At 42.0% G+C, this 19,117-nt stretch overlaps 1 protein-coding gene across 10 annotated transcripts in view; it reads right to left on the bottom strand.

Moving 5' to 3' along the window:
• The window catches only part of LOC112683109 (protein grainyhead-like), a 97,923-nt gene that overhangs the window by 13,866 nt on the left and 64,940 nt on the right, over window positions 1-19,117 (bottom strand). For 9 of the 10 annotated variants that reach the window (XM_025553983.1, XM_025553984.1, XM_025553985.1 and 6 more), the window contains 5 exons: window positions 17,221-17,670; window positions 7,886-8,888; window positions 7,080-7,222; window positions 6,206-6,368; window positions 708-819 (listed from right to left, as the gene is read on the bottom strand). In XM_025553983.1, coding sequence (XP_025409768.1) covers window positions 708-819; window positions 6,206-6,368; window positions 7,080-7,222; window positions 7,886-8,888; window positions 17,221-17,670 — 1,871 coding nt within the window. The remainder of the gene's footprint in view (window positions 1-707; window positions 820-6,205; window positions 6,369-7,079; window positions 7,223-7,885; window positions 8,889-17,220; window positions 17,671-19,117) is intronic. The other variant, XM_025553992.1, reaches the window with a different exon arrangement.

Consider the following 19,117-nt stretch of genomic DNA (forward strand, 5'->3'; position numbering starts at 1 on the left):
ACGGTGTGTGTGTGTGTGTGCCCACACGTTATCCTCGCCGGCCATCTATATCCCTCCTCCAGTCGATCGAATGAGCACCGCGATTATCCCCCGTGGATTAAAAAAAAAAGTCCATACACCGCGGTACTCGACTATGTTATTAATTATATCTCCTTCACCGCTACAGCGATAAATAAATGACAATTGTTAGGTATTAACAGTATACACGTAGCAATAACATAATACGTGTACGGTTGAGAAACGACACGTAATGGAAAATGGATACATAATAATATACATATATATTATTATATCGTCTCCGGGTTGTCCGTTTTTTATATAATTTTTGTTTTCGTCTGTCTCTCTATTTTTCTCGCCCTACACTACTCTGGACCCGACGTCGAAGTAGCGTAACACGAGAACACGCACTCCGATCGGTACGGTCCGCTGATTTCTCGGTTAACGCGCGCACGTCTTTCCATTAAAGTATTAACGTTTACGGCGGCGGCGGTGTAGGATTTCAGTACACGAATATTCGAAAGAGGGATTGACGACTTGTATACATAATTCATATAAAAAATAACAAAAATAAACAACTGGGAATTTTCGGGTATATTTTTTTTTATTATTTTTTCCATTAAACCTATAGTATACGCACGAGCTGTCGTATTCCCTATTCGTCTCCGACCCGTTTAAGTTGAAAAAATAACAACTATACTACGACTTACCGGCATCGAGTATTCGCTGTTTGACACTGTGCTGTCTGCCGTGCCAAAACTGCCACGCTTTGATTTCGTCGTCGGGACTTTTTTCCTCTCTGAACATCAGCATGACTACACTCTGCACAAAACCAAACAACAGATCATTAAATTTATCATTTCAAATAATATATATACGTATATGTAAAACGACTCATTTCTCGTGTGTCCCGGGGCGAAGATTACCTAACCCTGCGAGGTGTACATCGCCACCGAGTTTTAACTGTATTGCACGTACCACGTTACAGTATTATGCACATAGATGACTAATAATAAAGCAATAGATTTCAATTATATTACACTTGCTACTAGTAGCAGTTTGTCCAACGTTCTCTCTTTTTTTTCCCCGTATAATTGTACAATCAAAATAACAGAATACAAAAATAATCGACGGTCAACCGCAATTGTATACGTTATAAGATCGTCCGTTCGACGTTCGCATGTTTCGATATAATTTACTGTAATTAGGATTGCCGTTGAAATTAAATGACTGCGCGATGGCCGCTAGTGTTACCGAGAAAAACGCATGCATACACACGTACGCCGGCCACAAGACGCGCTATTAATTTTTAATCTCCGGACCATTTTAGAACACGGTAGTTTTTTTTTTTTACGTATAGTTTTCACGGAGAAGCAATAAAAACAACGCACGGGTATAACGTGTGCATGTATACATAAAAAAAAAAAATTAAAAAATAAAATCGTTCGAATTAATTGAACAGAGAGCAATCTATGGGTATAATAACAATCGGTAATAAGATTTGGTGTACGGCGTGTTTTTAAAATCGCGGCCTTGAAAATACATGGGTTTTAACAACGCACTGCTCTGGGTACACGTCGTGTTTGTATTTTATATTTTTGTTTCCCTCTGGGGCCAGCAGTGAATTATTGTGATCGTGCTTTTAACCCGCTGTGCGCGCGTATACAATAACAATCGATATAATATTAACATCGTCCACCTGCTATATACTCGGTAAATACGTGGTACAGAGTGCAGCGAGAGATTTAAACGTCCGAACACAAAAGTACGGGTGGATTATTATTGGCTTCCCCAATTAATTTACTATCCAGCACGATACATCTCTGTCCGTATCACTATATCTCTACGTCTTTATTCGTATCGTTATATAATATTACGTTAATGGATCGAAAACGTCGGCCGATCAACAATGCGGTTGACGTGCCCGCGTACAACTTATAAACAGGCGTACAACACGATCGAAATTTGTCTAGAAAATAAAAATGATATGAGCACGGGCTTGAGAAATAACGCATATACCTGTAGGTATAAGTGGGTAATACATATTAAACTCGTTGTACGTGCACTTAACATAAAAAGTATTAGTGGACAAAACCCCGAATTTAACACGGTAAAAATGTAATTTTCGTATAATAGCTTCTGTCTGGAAGCTTCGGGGCAATAAAAAGGTGAGTACAAGGAATATTCAAATTATATTTCACTCGGTCGCCTTTACGTACCCAAATATATTTTAATATAACTTTATGCGCGTACCCAAACGATATTACCGACCAACATAATTTATAGGGTTTATGATACACGATGTGTATAGAGAAAGAGAAGAAAAATTATGAATTGTGTAACGATGCCGCTTTGAAATACGCATACTTTATGTGCGACACCGATCTGACAGATACGAAAAAGAGATAATTTCCATCGGAATCCGCCGCTGCAGCGACGATCCAACGGAAAATAAAAGATAAATTCGTAAGACAGGTGTTCCGTGAGAACTGCAGCGCGCGCATAATACATTATCCGGTGGTGAGTATAAATATGTATATATGTGTGTATGTGTGTGCGTGTGTGTAAAGAAGGAATCATGAAATCCAATATAGCCGTGAGTTGACAATTGACCCCAAGAATACAAGATATGCTCATCCAATGTTATAAACGCATAAAAAAGTAATAATGTACGTATATATATATATAAATATATAAAAAAACATTATAAATTCAATGCAGTCGCCTAATCTCACAGAACAAGAATTTCCTTTTAGAGTCGTCTTCATGTGCATGTGTGTGCGTGTATAAAGAGCGAAATCGTTGATGCGTGCTGTACGCCTATGTAACGCATGGGACAAGTGGAGATTTTAACGCCCGTCAAATTTCGTTTTCGTTATATTTCTCCGCAGTTACCCTTTATCTTCCTTACCGAAGAACGAGTTTCTTAATACTATTAAAATAGGTACTGCTGTTGTTTTCGAGTGTCCTTTCCGTTCACGTACACATAATATTATACGTATACAAACGAATCGTATAATACACATACGCACATTTAACGACCGTACGGAATCGGATTTTTGATAGAAATAAAATATAAACTGCGTGATTGTTGATGCGTACAAGTACGAAACACCATCTTGCGTAGGAGTTGAATTTTCACATGCACTCAAGTTTACCGCATGCACAAGTCGAGCTGACTCGCCCTGGCGGCTGGCGATCAAGTTGGTTGCGTATACTAATACATATGTATAAAAAAAAATCGCTGCACAGAGTCACAACCGACGTATACCCCTTTTCCGTTTGTCTCTCTCGGCATCGTCTGCGAGTCACTTCCGCTGCGACACTGCCACCGTGGAACTTATGAATTATTGAAACGTCGATTGCAGCGGATTTCAGAATTATTACCAATCTGTCCGGCTTGTTACCATTATACGGCCGGGGGCTGCGCGTATTAGGTTCACGTCCGTCGTCGAACGGACGGCGAACCGAGTTATTTTTTTTCTTTCTCCTCTGACAAATAATATAAATCACTGGAGCCGTCGGGGGTTAACTTGTGCGGCGTTCACCGTATCGCATCGACTGCCCCGGATCGGACTTATACATTGTGTAAATATAATTACACATGACAAAAAATCGAATGTGGTGTGTACCCGCGAAACGCGTCGGTACGAATTCTACCAAGGTAAAAGGTTTTCAGAACGATTTGCCGAGATTCTATGCGGGCATCAATTATCGGATTACGTTACGATTGTGCGCGGCGTACGCGGAGAACAATCAGAATAATATGGTAAACGTACCTGTACAACGTGTACTACGGATATTAAAATCATGCATGGAATACGGCGGCAATGTTTTGCGATAATCGCACGCGCACGACCAATACGATGGGATCCGAGGTCACGACGACGTTTGCTGTTGAAAACTCGAAAACGAATTAATGCGCAAAATCAATTAACTCTTAGCGCGATAGTAATCGTATGTACACATGTGCGCGAGCAGAAATGTGTACGGAAAGATTGCGGTCTAAACCGCACGAGTTGGAGAGGAGGATTTCAATGCGGACATCGAAGAATAATATTATGGTCGCCGGGTTAGACGGCACAGCATAATATTATTATAATGTGCGACGGTGATAAATTTTCCATTAGATTCGAAGGATTGCGTTTTGCAGTAAGAGTCCGGCTCCGCGTATATCGCACGTATGTGTTGCAGCCGGCAAGATTAACATATCACATGCGCTGTTATAATAACATGTATACGTCGTACAGAGTTCACGCCGATCGCAACGATTACGTCTTAAGAAGTGTAGGCCACAGTTATTAGGTCGTAATTTTAAATGGGAGTAGAGTAGAGTAGAGTAGAGTAAAGTAGTGCGTGCGTCGGGCGACGGGGAGAAGCTGCCCGTCGAGACGACGTCGGATGTGTGGTGGAAAAAAAAATAATACGTACGGTGTAAAATCGAAATACCGATCACAACGTATAGAGTATAGCTGTGTAGATCTCGACTAGATCTCGAAGAGTACAAGGGCGTGTGTAGGCCGGAGTTCGGTCGGCAGGCGATCATTACGAGAAAACGACGGCCCAATTACTTTCCTTCGAACGAGGAGTAAAAAAAAAATCGTATATTTATATACGGGATACGTACGTGTGCGTAATAACACGTTAAGTGCCCAAAACCATGGTTTCCTGCAACACTGGTCATCGACCCGCCACCGTGGCCGTACAACTTTTCGTATACGCGCGCGCGCGCCTTCTTCCTTATCCTCGTCGTCGTCCTCTTCCTACCAAACAACAGCGGTCTACCCTGCAACCATTTAACTCTTGTACACACACACTTCGGTGCCCCGGCTGACGCGCGCGCACGCACACGTCTAATAATCACCTCGAGCGAGTTTTTATACTCATTGACCGTTGCCGGAAGACAAATATATTATTATACATTATCTTCAGTGCGCCTCGTCGTACCTATTAGTACGTGTACACGTACATATGGACCACCGATTGGCGTTATTATTATTATTATTATTATCGTCATCCGCGTACACACACACGTTCCGTGCAGCGCAACAGTGAACAAAATATATTCCTATGGCGGTGGTGCTGCAGTGTGCGTGCGCGTTAGGAGTGGTTGAATGTGAGACATGTACAACGGTCTGCGAGATTATAAAAATAATGCGCGTCTGGATGGACTAATTTTTTTTTACATCGATGTTTCTCCGTCGCCGGGAAAACACGAACGCGGTCGTTGCCGCGCGCATAAAATTATATTACGTGCAGATAGAAATCCGAGCTTTACACCTTATTTGCCTTCCGGCCGCAAAAAAACGTTACACATTAATACTATCCTAGCCAGGTGAACTTTTACGACACATGCGTGTACAAACAGTGTGTACGCATAACGTTAAGCGCAAGTGGACATAAATGTTTTCGCTTTCGCTCTCCGCTAACGTCACAACTCCGGCTGCTCCCCTTGCAAGAAAACAAACCTGTACGCATTCGTATGAAATTACAAAAAAAAAAAAAAAAAAAATGTAAATATAATATGTCGGGTTCGGATATCAACGGTGCTGCTGCTGCTGCAAACAGCCTTAGCCCGATATAATATACGTAAAACTTTCACGTCACCGCCGATTAGCGCCGAGATAGTTTTGATAAATCGACGGGATAAAGTACGGGTTTTTAGAAATAAAAAATAAACGAGTAACAAATATATTATTAAAATATATATGCGTTACACTCGTGCATAATTTACGACCGTTTTAATGTTATTTTGATGAAATCCAACACAGTACGTCCCAACAACACGACATATTCGTACGAAACGTGTGCGGTGGTGACAAGCGATATATAATTTTATGCGTGTATAACGTATACGCAATTATAAAACTATCTAGCCAATATCTCTGTCAAATATCTAAGCAGAAAATATCAGTATAAATATATACAGAGAGAGAGAGAACTGTTGCACGCGGCTTCAATAACGATAGTTAACGTTTTAACCGAGAGATTAAATTACTGTCGACGTCTAATGTACATATGTATTTATGCGATTTGAATGAATAACTTAATGTTTATGAATATACACGTATTTATAGCACGTGAAATCGTAACAAACGGATCTTGGGAAATCGCGTACAATTTTTTTTATAAAATAAGCTTCACTTCAATAACGTAAGCGTCTCGTAAGAATGTATAACCAAGCATAATAATATACGGTAATCGTTACCTTGACTGTTTGACTGGTCAACGGTTTGTCCGGATCCGGTATGTACTCCATTGTTATGCCGTAGAATTGGCCTTTGTTGATGTACGTCACCCGATCGTCTTCGCGCCTCTGGTTCGTGGAGATCGGCGATTCCAAATAATAGCGGAACCCGTAATTGGAAAACCTGCCGGATTGGAAACGATACTGATATAATATACATCAACTATAATTCATATTGAACATCGAACTAAATTATATTCCAAGCGAATATATATATCGTTTGTATTATGGTTTAAAAAAAAAAAAAAAAAAATTAAAAAAAACTATTGAACATTTATAGAGGGCGTTTTTTTGGTCGGACGCATGTATTTCTTTTTAATAAAAAATGGACCAAGTGCCCAAGAGCAATTGTTTAACAATAAATGTCTATGGGACACGCCTTGATATTTTTCGTAGGAAAAAAAAAGGAACACTAAATTTCCGGCGGTGGACACATCCGGAGGCGTTTGATTAAAATTAGCGTGCAAAGTGGGTCGTTGGAGATCTGGCACACGTGAACCTCAGGCCGACTTTAACACTATAAATTAATACAAGAAAAAAAAAATGCGACGGAAAACTGGTTTGAACATTTTAACGATGTAGACGAAAATGTCGAAGTCTGAATTTATTACCTTAAATATGTATGTATACGAGGATACGTTGACAAACGCTCTCTCGAAAACACCATGGATTATGTTAAATTATTAGATAAAAAAAAAAAAAAAACGACAGAAAACTTGTTGCGAAAGTAACTCTAACGATTAAATTTTTTTTTTCGGATTGTTTATCAACCGACTTTCGAATAATTTCCCTAAAAAAAAAAAAAAATTCAGCAAGCCCACTGAAATATACTTACACTTTAGGTATTTGTATTTTGTCGGCGTCGTTTTGCCTACCAAAATCGTGCCACGGTCTCGACCGTCCTCCGGTAGGTGTCCTTTGTGTTTGGTGTTCGTTCAACATACCTGGTGTTTGGCACATCTCGTTGTAGTCGAAAGACTAAAAAAAAAAATTAAAGAAAAACTTTTAATTAAAAACAACATGCCCTATTAGATTTCTAAAATTTACAATAGGGTAAAGTAGGTTTATGAGAACTCGTCCATTATTCAAGGTGGTATTAGTATATTAAATTAAATGAAAATGTTACGATATACACATAAGGTTCCAATTGAAAATGAATAACTATGCAACCGTATTGGTTTACAATTTAAACCTAGAAAAATAGTTTTGTTTTATTTGAATAGTAATAGTTACCATTATCTAAGGATATCATTGTAAATTTGACTATAATTAGATATAAAATTAAATAACACATATTTCTATTGCAGTTAGCTTATAGTTATTTGATTTGGATAATTTTATACAACTGTCGACTGTAAATTATTAATTTTTAGGTTTTTATTTGAAAAAATTAATGTTATACACTTCTTAACACTTTCCAACATTGAAACAATTATAAATATATTATTACGTTGTACAGGATTGAATAAGTGGTAGTTGTAGACCCGCAGAAAACTGTCAAAAACGGCCGATAAGTAAAACCAGATAGCGGGGACCCAACAACCCCAGTCGGGATGTGCAACCGGCTCCCCGCGAATGCTTAGGCAACCGCAATACGATAATGTTGTTCTTACGGTGCGACACTCGCGAACGGTAACGTACCTGTTGGATGGCGTTCTGGTCCCGGGGCGTGATGGCATCGGCACCGATGCCGCTGTCGGGAGACGGCAGGTCGACGGTGAGCCCGGCCGCGGCGATCACGCCCTTGTTGTGGTACGAGCTCTGTCGGACGTAGCGCTCGACGAACGACGCGGTGGCCGCGGCGTTGGACACGGCGCCGGGATCGGACGCGTCGCCGCCGTACGAAGCGGTCTGCCGGCCGCCGCCGATCTGCGCGCCATAAGGGCCGGGCTCGGCGGCCGCACCGGCGCCGCCGAAGTACTCGCGGTACGCGTAAGGGTCGGCGAAGGGCGCGCGGCCCGCGGACGTGGTGATGTAGTTGCCGCCAGGGTTGCCGGCACCACCGCCACCGGTAAGGACGGACGACGTGGTGTACTGCTGGTGCTCGTACGCGTTGGTCGACGGCGCACCGCCGTCCCCGTGCTGTCCGCCGGACATGGTGGTGAATATGTGCGTGCCGTACATGGGCTTGAGGCCGTCCTGCGTGGCGATCAGTTCGATGGCCGGCGGCGGCGGGTTCATCTCGGTGATGAGTGACGATGTGGACGACGGCGTGCCGTTTATCGACCGGCTGTTATGCTGCGGCGAATGATGCCCGCTCACGTACTCCTCTTTCACGCTATTGTTGTTGTTGTTGTTGTTGTTGGTCTGCTGACTGTTGTTGTTGTTGTTGACAACGTCCACGACCAGTTGTTGCTGGTCCTGCTGCTGCTGGCCGCTGTTACCGGGCGCGACCAACACGACTTTGGGCCGTCCTCCGATGGTCTTCAGCCCGTCCGCATTGCCACCTTTGTTCGGCCCGCCGCGATGATGGCTCAGGTCCTCGGGTTCGCGCTTCAGCGGCTGCTGATGCAGGAACAGTCCTTGCAGGTCGTTTAGCTGTCCAGCGCCGATCTCCAAGCCCCCGGGACCAGTGCCGATAAGTCCGTTGGACGATGATTTCAGTTGCGAAGGTAACAACGAGCCGTTAGGTGAAGACGTCGTTCTGTAAACAGAGATATAGAATTACGATTTGTTATGTAATACAAAAACTATTCAGTCAACTTCAACAAACACCATCCTCTAGCTACAAAATAGACGTACATAATATACTAGCATGCATGTAAAAAAAAAAAAAAAAAAAAAACATTAAATCGAATAAAATATACGCGAGTCGTAAAACTGCGGCGTGCAATCTAGAAGTCGTTAAATTATTGTGAAAATGGCGACCGCAAACAGATAACCAAAAACAACATCTAAATCACCGCTAATAATATCGACGATGGAAAAAAAATACTTCACCGCACTACAACGGCGTTTAAAACGATTACGCGAGTGGTGCCTAATAAATGCAAAATACGATATGTGTTGATGAACAACGCTCGTACGTCGTTTTTATTTCGAGGAAGAGTCGGTGCGATGTGACCGATTGTAATTCGGGGCGTGAAAAAGACAAACCGTCGGCAGTGTTGCGGCAGTGGACATTATGTTGCGTCTCGCCGGATTCCGGGCACTGGCGGACCGAAACACGTACGCGTAGACACAACGATCGGCTTTCGTTTCGGAAATCGCGTTTGGTAATTACCTGGGACGGGAAGCGCACTGGAACCGGAACGTTACGGGGAAAAAAAAGACAAGGAATAAACGATATTATAATGTACTATCGAACGGGGTAGTAACGCGAAGACGCGGCAAATTAACACGTGCGAAAGGAATGATCGTGGCGGTAGCGAGACGACACTCGCGGACCGACGCAAGATCCCTTCTGCGGCACCAGGGACGTCTCCTGGCGAGGCGGTACCCGTTACGTATCTCGTAACGTGCGCGCGCAATATAATAATATCGCAACGTCGTCGGTGAAATTATGCGCGGAAACCGGTTTACGAGATAAGAATTTTTCAGCGTATTGTTAAGGGATACATAATATTATAACCTATACGCTAGCGCGCGCCCGTGTGTGCGCGCGCGTATAATATGTTAACAGGGCCATTGTTGTAAAACGTTCATTTAAATATAACTGTGAGGCATTTTTTAATTAATCTCGAAATCCGTTGTAATAAAAATATATTCCCATCGCACGCACGCGAACGCTACAAGTTCGGTACGCGTACGTTGGGTACCCGGACTACTCCGTACGCCACGCGGACCCAAACCTTCGCCACTCCTCCAGGTCTTCCATCGTGGTCGTTTCCCGAAGAAACGGTGGCCAATTATAATATGATTTACGCGGCGCGCGTGGATTTTAATTCGGTAATCTTAATTACACCGCTGGAGCACGTACGTGTACAAATTGGAACGCAACATGTTTTTTATCCGCGCCTGGACCGAAAAAAATAAATAAACAGGCGTACCGATCCGAATTTAATAACAACAACTATAATAATAATAATATACTTCCGTTGCCGGAAAACGATTACGAACCGGTGAGTTATCCGCCATTAAAAATAACGTCACGTGGAAACAACCAACAATAAGTCGCATCGCCGTCCGTCCGCTGTAGCGCGGTAATCAAACCTCTCGGGGGCGCTAAGAGGTCATTAATAGTGGTCGTGGTAATCACGTTTTAATATCCGTCGCTCGCTGACAACAAGAATAATTTTTAATTTCATTTTTTCGACAGTCCGTTCGTACGCAGACGAGCTGTACGTGGTCACAACACGTGCACGTGGCGCAGGCATCACGAGTGCAAGTACCGTCGTCGTCACCGACGTAATGCGTTTTTAAACGCACTGTTTCACTAGATATTATTTTAAAAATTATTATTCCCCCCCCCCCGTTCGACGCGGTGCACTACCGTGGTTCGCAGCACATTATGCGTTCGACCGAGCGGGGGAAATTAATTAGACTGCGCGGGCGGACCGTCCGCAGGGGTTTGAAAACACACGGCCGCAGGGCCGGCAATAAATATTGTTTACCGGACGGGTTGGAAATACGCGTCCGTCCGTTTGATTGACGCGCGGCTAATAGTCGCGGCGGATCTTCGATCGGACGGATTCGTCAGAGACTCCTTCCTCCCCCCCTCGACGGGGCACGAAAAGGGCATGAAAAGATCCCGTAAAAGCGAACTGGCCGGCAGAACAACGCTAAGTATATTATTAATCCGTGTTAATGATATACAGTGTCCGGCTGCATTATTATTAATATTAATATATGTATTATTCCTCGGTATATGTGTACTTTTTTTTTTTTTTTTAATATTATTTTAATATATAATCATTCCAGATAATCGATCGACGCGACTACCGGAAACTATTAATGACTTTTAAAGAGCGGTGATAATTCGTCCCGAAGCTGGTTCGCCGACACGATATTATTTTTAATAACACCGTGCCGCGACGGCGGTGGCAGTTGAAGTTTTTCCAAAATTGGACAAACGCGCCCCGTCACGAGTTTTTACCGCTCGCCCGTGTAACTTATTTTTTTCTTCAATTTTAATTGATCGATTAAAAACACGATGAAACGCGCACATCGTTGATGGCAATAATGAAAAAAAAAAAGATAATAATAATAGTATTAATATTATTAATAATAGTTCGCGTTAACTAGCGTATATTCGCGGTGGCATGACCTCGAAACGGGAAAACGAAAACAACAGAGTCCAACATATTATAATATTATAACCGCACACACACATTTCTCGGCTAATCTCGCGCGCAGTATTTCAATATTGAGGCGTAGGTTTGCACGCGGCAATACGTTTTTCGTTTATTATCTTCACACGGTTTTTTGTACGATAATAACAATAAGCGCTCTATGGTAATTGCATGCGTGGTCGGCGGCTTCGAACTTTTTCTCTACTCCGGCAGTATCGTGTTGAGCATAACATGCGTATATAAACCATTTATCGGCTTTCGACAAGGTTATTGGAAACTGTTGCACCGAAACATACGCTCATGTAAATATATATAATACAATCCATGTATATATACAACTAACTACACACCGGATCGGACAGGTGTTAGGATCGGTTTCGTTTTACAACACGCACAACAACCCCTTTTTAGTCGTATTCTTACACAATACAATTATATATACATATAACTGTGTAAGGGTTCGTATGGCCGGGTCCCCTTACGGAAAACATTACGCACCAACGGATTCTTCTAGTTAGTTTATTTTAATAATAAATATAATCATAGAGGGAGAGACAACCAGCAGCAGCCGAAGCAACAGTGGCGGCGGCGGTGGCGATATCCAAGTGCGTTTGCTTCGGCACCCTTTCTAAACACCCGATTTCCCATCACTTCATCGAGCTTGTCATAATGAACTCGTCATGGCATCACTCACTCATTCATTCGACGACGACTGCACTCTGCTACACGGCCACCGTTGAGTTTTTTTTCTTTCTTTTCGGTACGTGTCAATTTACAACCAAACACCACTACTAAAATGTGCGCGTATACCCATAGATTTATACTGCAGGTATGCGTTCACATATATACATATGCTTATAACTCGACACGGGTCATTAGTGCGTTGTGCATAAGTACATGCAGACGTATACAATTGGTAAATATTATATAAAACGACCAGAGAACAGTAAGGAGATTTATTTCCACGTACAAGCGCGTAAAGTAACGATTTATTTTTGTTAATAACGTAATAAAAATAATTATTTTTATTTTAATAAAATAAACGTACGAAATTAATGTGTACGCGTCTCGCGTGTATTTAAAGAGGAAAAAAAACGAGTTCAAACGGTGTGAAAGACCTCTCCAAAAGGATACGACGGCGGCGGTGGCGAGCACGCGTATACACACGACACATACGCAAAACCGGATCTGGACATTTGATATCGCGGTCTGTCTTATAATGTTACACGCCGGACTCGCGTGTCGGATCGTCTATCTTTGCGCGCGACGAGGAAAAAACAGGTTTTCACAGTAAGCACGAAACGAAATACTTATGTGCGTATAATATATCATACAAAGAACAAAAAAAAGAAAAAAAAAGAAAACAGAAAACCCGCCCCGCACTTTTAAACTTGTCAAAAATGCCAAAATTAATGTACCCATTTATACATCTGGTTTTCACCATTAAGAAGAGCGCGGTCTTCCCAAATGTCATTGCACAAGTCTAATTAGAAAGTTGTTTCAGTCATCCACATATGTGTGTGAGTGTGTGTGTAAACATATTATTTGAATAACACTACACTGTATAGTATAGCTTCGGAGACTTGATTTAATCGGTCGTGTATAGTCGTCGATGCCGCCGTTGTTCGGTGTATTATATTTTATAAAAAAAACCGAACCAATAAACATTTTTTTCGGAGATAACTTTCTACAACACTCTCGATAATTATGCTTGGTGCTGGAAATGTATAATGGTATTTTTATTTTTCTTAATTCCATTACGTATCCGTAACATGATACCAAACACACCCGTTATCGCGTCACTTTACGGATGAATATTATACGTAATATTATTTATATACACATATTTCTTAGCGGCATGTACACATAGTTATTATATTATACCAATACGTATAAAGTTACAACTAAACGTCTGCGAAGAAATTCACCGTCGTGAAACAATAACCAACACGTTGTTGACGGAAATTCTGATAAAAAAAAAAAAAAAGAACCACGATTTACAACAAGTTCAATATTTATGGTCAGTTTTAAAGTTCTTGCGGAGAACAAAAGAATACTGAAACATTGTTGTTCAGGACGATAGTAGTAGTTCACATTTATATATATTGCACGAACATTACGTACTTAAAAATTATATCTAAAAGCGGTGAATTTAATAACACGACAAATCCGCCGAAGGTATTTTCATGTACATCTATACAAAGAATATTATGTATTAAATGATCGTACGGGGAGATTCTGATCCATCGGTGATTAGACCAGCACGGATTGCAATCAGATGGTCGGACGCGACTGCAGCGAGATCGATGAGACGGATTAAAAAAAAAAAAAAAAACGGCTTAGCGCAAAAACGCGAACGCGATTGAAGCAGTGACGGCCGCGGCGTCGGCTTTTTAAGAGACGTGAATGTGCAGCACGACTAGGCACTGATTATCTGCACGTTATAGACGTGGCGCAATAGATGCGTCCGTAGTTAAGATACGGCCCGAGTAGTAAGTATATAAGATCTAAAGAACAACCGTCAAAACCTGCACAGGTTTCCGATACGGCGACGTAAAACTGAAACCGTTGTATTATCTAGAATTTACATATTCACGCGCGGATTAATCTCGAAACCCGACTGTTCCCTCGAAGGATTATTTGAATTCAAAAGTACAGGTCCGTGTTTTTGCGATGAACAAACACGCTTAGACTGCCCACGTGTCGTATTCGCTCGAAACGTGTAAGTCGTACGGAGGAACACTGAAATATTTGTACATGCATATCTCTTATACGGTTAGTGTTTATCGTCGAAGACGCGGTGTCGTACATTTTACGTTAAATACAATGCCCCTCCTGGCCCCGTAACTCGGTGCAGCCGGCACCACGCCCATCCGAACGTTTGCGAGCCAATGCCGAATTAAATGGACTGGAAACAAACACCCAGCCACCACTGCAAACGCACGCGCAAACAACACCGTTTAACAACGCCTTGGTGGTCTCTCACGTCAAATTAAAATAATGTTTCGAAATAAAAAAACGTATTATTTTACTTTTAACTTTTTTTTTTGTGCTTCTCATCACAAAAGTTTTAAACGTAACGGAAGGTATCCGTTATACAAGCGCGCACACCTAGTACCTACGCGAAAATACGCGCATAACATCACGTGCAACCTCCGACGGTGAATATATGGCACACGAACGTATATTATAAATATAAATATGCTCATAGGGGAGTGGTCCGCGAGGAGATAATCTTCGGATTTATTCGTCCGTTAAACGTCGACAATTAGACGATGTGTGCGCCTGCTCTGGATATCGGATTTCGGAGAGATGCGCGCGGCGGGTACACCGTTGGAGGCACGCACGCGCGTATTTTACGTGCCAACGAAAAAGGGTTGTGCGCGAGCCCGCGTGCTATGAAATATTACGACGGTCGAATACGTAACGACAATGGGCCATAATTGCGATCATTGTGGTACATCGCGCACGCAGTTACCCCGTGGGCTATAAATTATAGATCACGTCCGTAATAATATTATAAATACCTGAGCGCGCACAAAAGAACTAAAAACGCATCGCGATCAGCCTAATTTTCGTGTACACGTACACACGAGATGTGGCTTTGCTCGTAATTCGATATTATTAGTAATCAAAGGTCCCGCAGCATATGCAACACGCGTACGAACCACCGCCGTCGGTATCCGGGTAAAAAAAACGCATCATATACTATATTGTGTTGCACATCACCACTGCAGTTGTACGACTGTCACAAACGACTGAGTGAGTTTTAAAAACTATAACTTATATATTCGAAAAATATAAAATCAGTAGCATTTTCCGGTCTAAGAATAGTAATGTAAAGTAATATAGTTCTTTCGAATCGATTATAAAATAAAACGTCTTTATTCGAAACATAATATTTTTGCGACCTGACGCCATCGCAAAAAAAATAAGCTATTTAACATATATACAAACATGTACATGTATATAAATAGAATAAACGCTACAACGTTATACTTTCAAAACAATAGCATTTATAAATATAGCAAGCTTTGAACACGACACGATACACGATTGAAATATCAAGTTCCTGAAAACATCTCTCGAATCCATTGGTCAAATGTGCATTTCAACGTTGTCGTGTATTTTCAAATGAAATATATATAATTATAAAAGCACCGTATAATATATAAATTTATTTCAAAGATATTATGAAATCACCCAAATAAGTTGATTACATTCGCATGCTACCACTAGTGTTTTGTCCAACCAGTATAGCTACTTTTAAGTTTTTGCAAATACTCAATGAATCGTAAAAGATTAGGTATACGAAAAATAAATTTCAAAATTAGACATACTGCCTAAAGATTTAACAAAATCCCATAAAACATGTTATTATTATTAATAAAGTAACGATATTAAGTATTTTAGGGGAGCTTATCACGAACAAATTTATTTTATTATTTTGTATCAAACTTTTGATCGAGAAGAGTTATGATATATCAATATATCATGTTCAAATGCAAGATAAAGGACACGTATAATTGAAAGGCTGTAAAAATTTGAAAAGGTTTTTGCGTTCAATAGGGACTCCCTGCCGAGACTTTAAAGGGACGTAGAAATATAGAATAAAGGTTTGATACTTGTACGGGCTGATCACTATTGTAGTCTAAATAACGAATGAACCGATTTCCTAGTACCAAAAGACGTTCTTACAATTCGAAGATTTCATAATTCGTTAAAATGGGAAAACAAATATATTTATTTTTCAATGCCTTATTATCCTACGCCCCAGTACAAATTTTAATATTACGTTATATGGAGAATATCTATTACATGCGATTATTGTACAGGTTTTTAACCCGAAGTTTTTTTTTTTTTGGTCACTTTCGTAAAACGCACGAGGCATTGTGTTTTTTGTGCCCATACTTCACCACCGTGATACAATCTCGGCACAACAAACGCAAGAACTATTGAAATACTACACCGAAAGCGAATGTAAGGCATGTTGAACACGTTGTCGGTCATATGTGTGTTGAATCTACACGCACGTAACTGTGGATAAATCGTATGCAGTCGTGAACATGATTGTATTATAACTAACTTGCAAAACTATGCACTTCGAATCGGTCGGGATAATCGTAGGAGCAACTAAGGGGGGGGGGGAATAGGGTTTTTAGCACCCCTCTTCAAACGCAGCACTCCTGTTTTTTTTTTCCAGATCTATATAATCTATAGTGATTACGGTTGGATACAGTTTAATTTTATTTTCAGAGATTTCAGCACCTATAGGATGATGTGATATCGTCATTGGACGCGCAAAGACGAATATTAACGACGTGAACTCGCACGGTCGAAAAAAAAAATGGTTACCAACCGGTGAATTAGACGGCAATTATTGTAATCCATAAGTATTAATCGTTTGAAGCGTGTTAATAAAGCGAACCGTAACAAAAACGAAATATTGCGGTACTGTCGGTGTTATGTCCGGCGTTAGGTGTACGCAATACACATACGATTAGATATAAATAAATTAATATAATATTATACACATGTCGTTGTATACTTGACGAACGCGCAAACGTACGTGATAATTAAACAGGTATTATATACTTGTAATTATACAAGTGTTTAAGATATTATTATTATTATTATTATTATTATTATTGTTATAGTACGCGGTGAAGAAAATGAAAGAAGCGTCGGCGGTGGCGGCGGCGGCAGCGGCAGCGCATCGGCACGAGTTGGTCGCACAACACTTACGGCCATATGTCGGCAAGCTGCTTGTCCTTGACGCCGTCGGACGCGGTCAGATGCGGTAACTTGTAATACTCGTAGACGAAGCTGAGCGGCGCGCCTCCCTGGCCCTGTCCGTGACCGGACGACTGTTGGCCCTGTTCGTCGCCGGCGGCGCCGCCCGATATGTTGAGCATGGCCGACGTGGCCGCGGTCAGCGGATGCTCGTAGTACGACTGTCTCCAGCCGCCAGGCTCGGCAGGTTGTTCGGCCACGGCGCCCCCGCCACCGCCCCCGGCGCCACCACCGTTCGTTTCCGAATCGGCCATGCCGTCGTGGTCGTCGTCGCCGCGCCGAGGGTGATCGTGTGGCCGGAGGTGGTGGTGCTGGTGCTGTCGCTGGTCGTCGTCACCCGCACGGCGGTGGTGGTCAACGGCGGCCTCGTCGTCCTCGCTGCAGCTGCCGTCCCGTCGTCTCCTACAACAACAGCCCCCGAAAATAACGTCCGCCGTTCAGGTATCAAACACACACATACATAAGGCCAATTTGCCGCGCTTTCTTTATCGTTACGTTTTCCTCATAGATTGCAACGGAGCCTTTGCAGCGAATCAAAAATTACAATCAATATTGATAAAAATAACGGAAATCCATTTCGCGTCGAACGCGAATACGTAACACGAAATAATAACCGTAATAACGATGCGGCCGTACGACGAATATCGATCGTAATGCATCGGGGCACGGGAGGTAAAAAATAATTACGGCTTGTCGCGAAACGCATTTTTTACGAGAAATCTTAACGGAAAAACGCGCGTCGACGAATCCGTATCACACGCGTACGTGTATACGCGCTAATCAAGTAATTATACCGCGAAGGGGCACGGGGCGACGGATGGAATGGCGAAAATACGATATAGATTTCAAACGACTATTGCCAGCTGCTTCTGTCGCGGCGGGCAGACTTTCACCGCCACCGACACGAATCGGTCGACGGAGGTTTGCTTTTTACTTTTTTCACCAGAGAAATCCGATCTCGTCCAATAACAATAAATATAAAACCAATATGTGTACGGTAAATATGATTAACGTCGTCGAAGCAGTAATACTTGTAGACCGTAGTCACCGATAGAACCGCGAGAGCTCGTGTAGCGGATGGTATACATACGAATATACGAATGCGTAATCGAATATTTTTTTATTTAGAGAGAATTTTATGCGTAGACCTTATGATTTTACTGATGAAATAATGTAATAAATACGAGTGAAGACGTAATCGTTACACACACGTTTGAAATACAAACGATATGGACGGTATTAAAATGGTTAAATGTTTTGATGTTTCAGGAGAGTCAATTGAATTATTATTATTATTATTTTTTTTTTTTTTGTACATCGACACAAGAGTTTCTTAAAGTCACACGGAGGCAAATAAGCATTAAAAAAAAAAAAAAATAATAATAATAAAAAAATAGATATTATTCAATCGCTATCGTTCGTGCCGGAAACATTAATTAACTGCCTACGGTTCTATACGCCGATCTTGAAGCGAGAAGATAACTTTTACAAGGGCGCAGCATTGGAAAGTAATTTTTCGCCCGGTAAAACATTCGTGGAGGATCGCTATTGTAATCGTGTCGGTGTAATTTGTATCGCGACACGCCGCTGCGGGGAAATGTGATCGAGAGTCGGGCGCGCGCGCGTTTGGCTTCGGCGGCCGCACGCGTTTCGTGAATGAACCGTTGGTCGCCGTCGGATGAATGACAGCGCATTGTTACGCGAGTAAATACGGAGCGATATCGCCAGCACGCCGGCGGCTCTTAACGAGCGGCGCCCGTTCGACCGGACCGGTTCGGTTCGATCAACCGGTTCCGGGCGCGCGTACGCGGTAATAACAGTAATAACGACGAGGTGTCGTCTGCTCGTC

This window comes from Sipha flava, unplaced genomic scaffold, assembly GCF_003268045.1.
Source record: "Sipha flava isolate LNK unplaced genomic scaffold, YSA_version1 219_pilon_pilon, whole genome shotgun sequence".
Classification (NCBI taxonomy): Eukaryota; Metazoa; Arthropoda; class Insecta; order Hemiptera; family Aphididae; genus Sipha; species Sipha flava.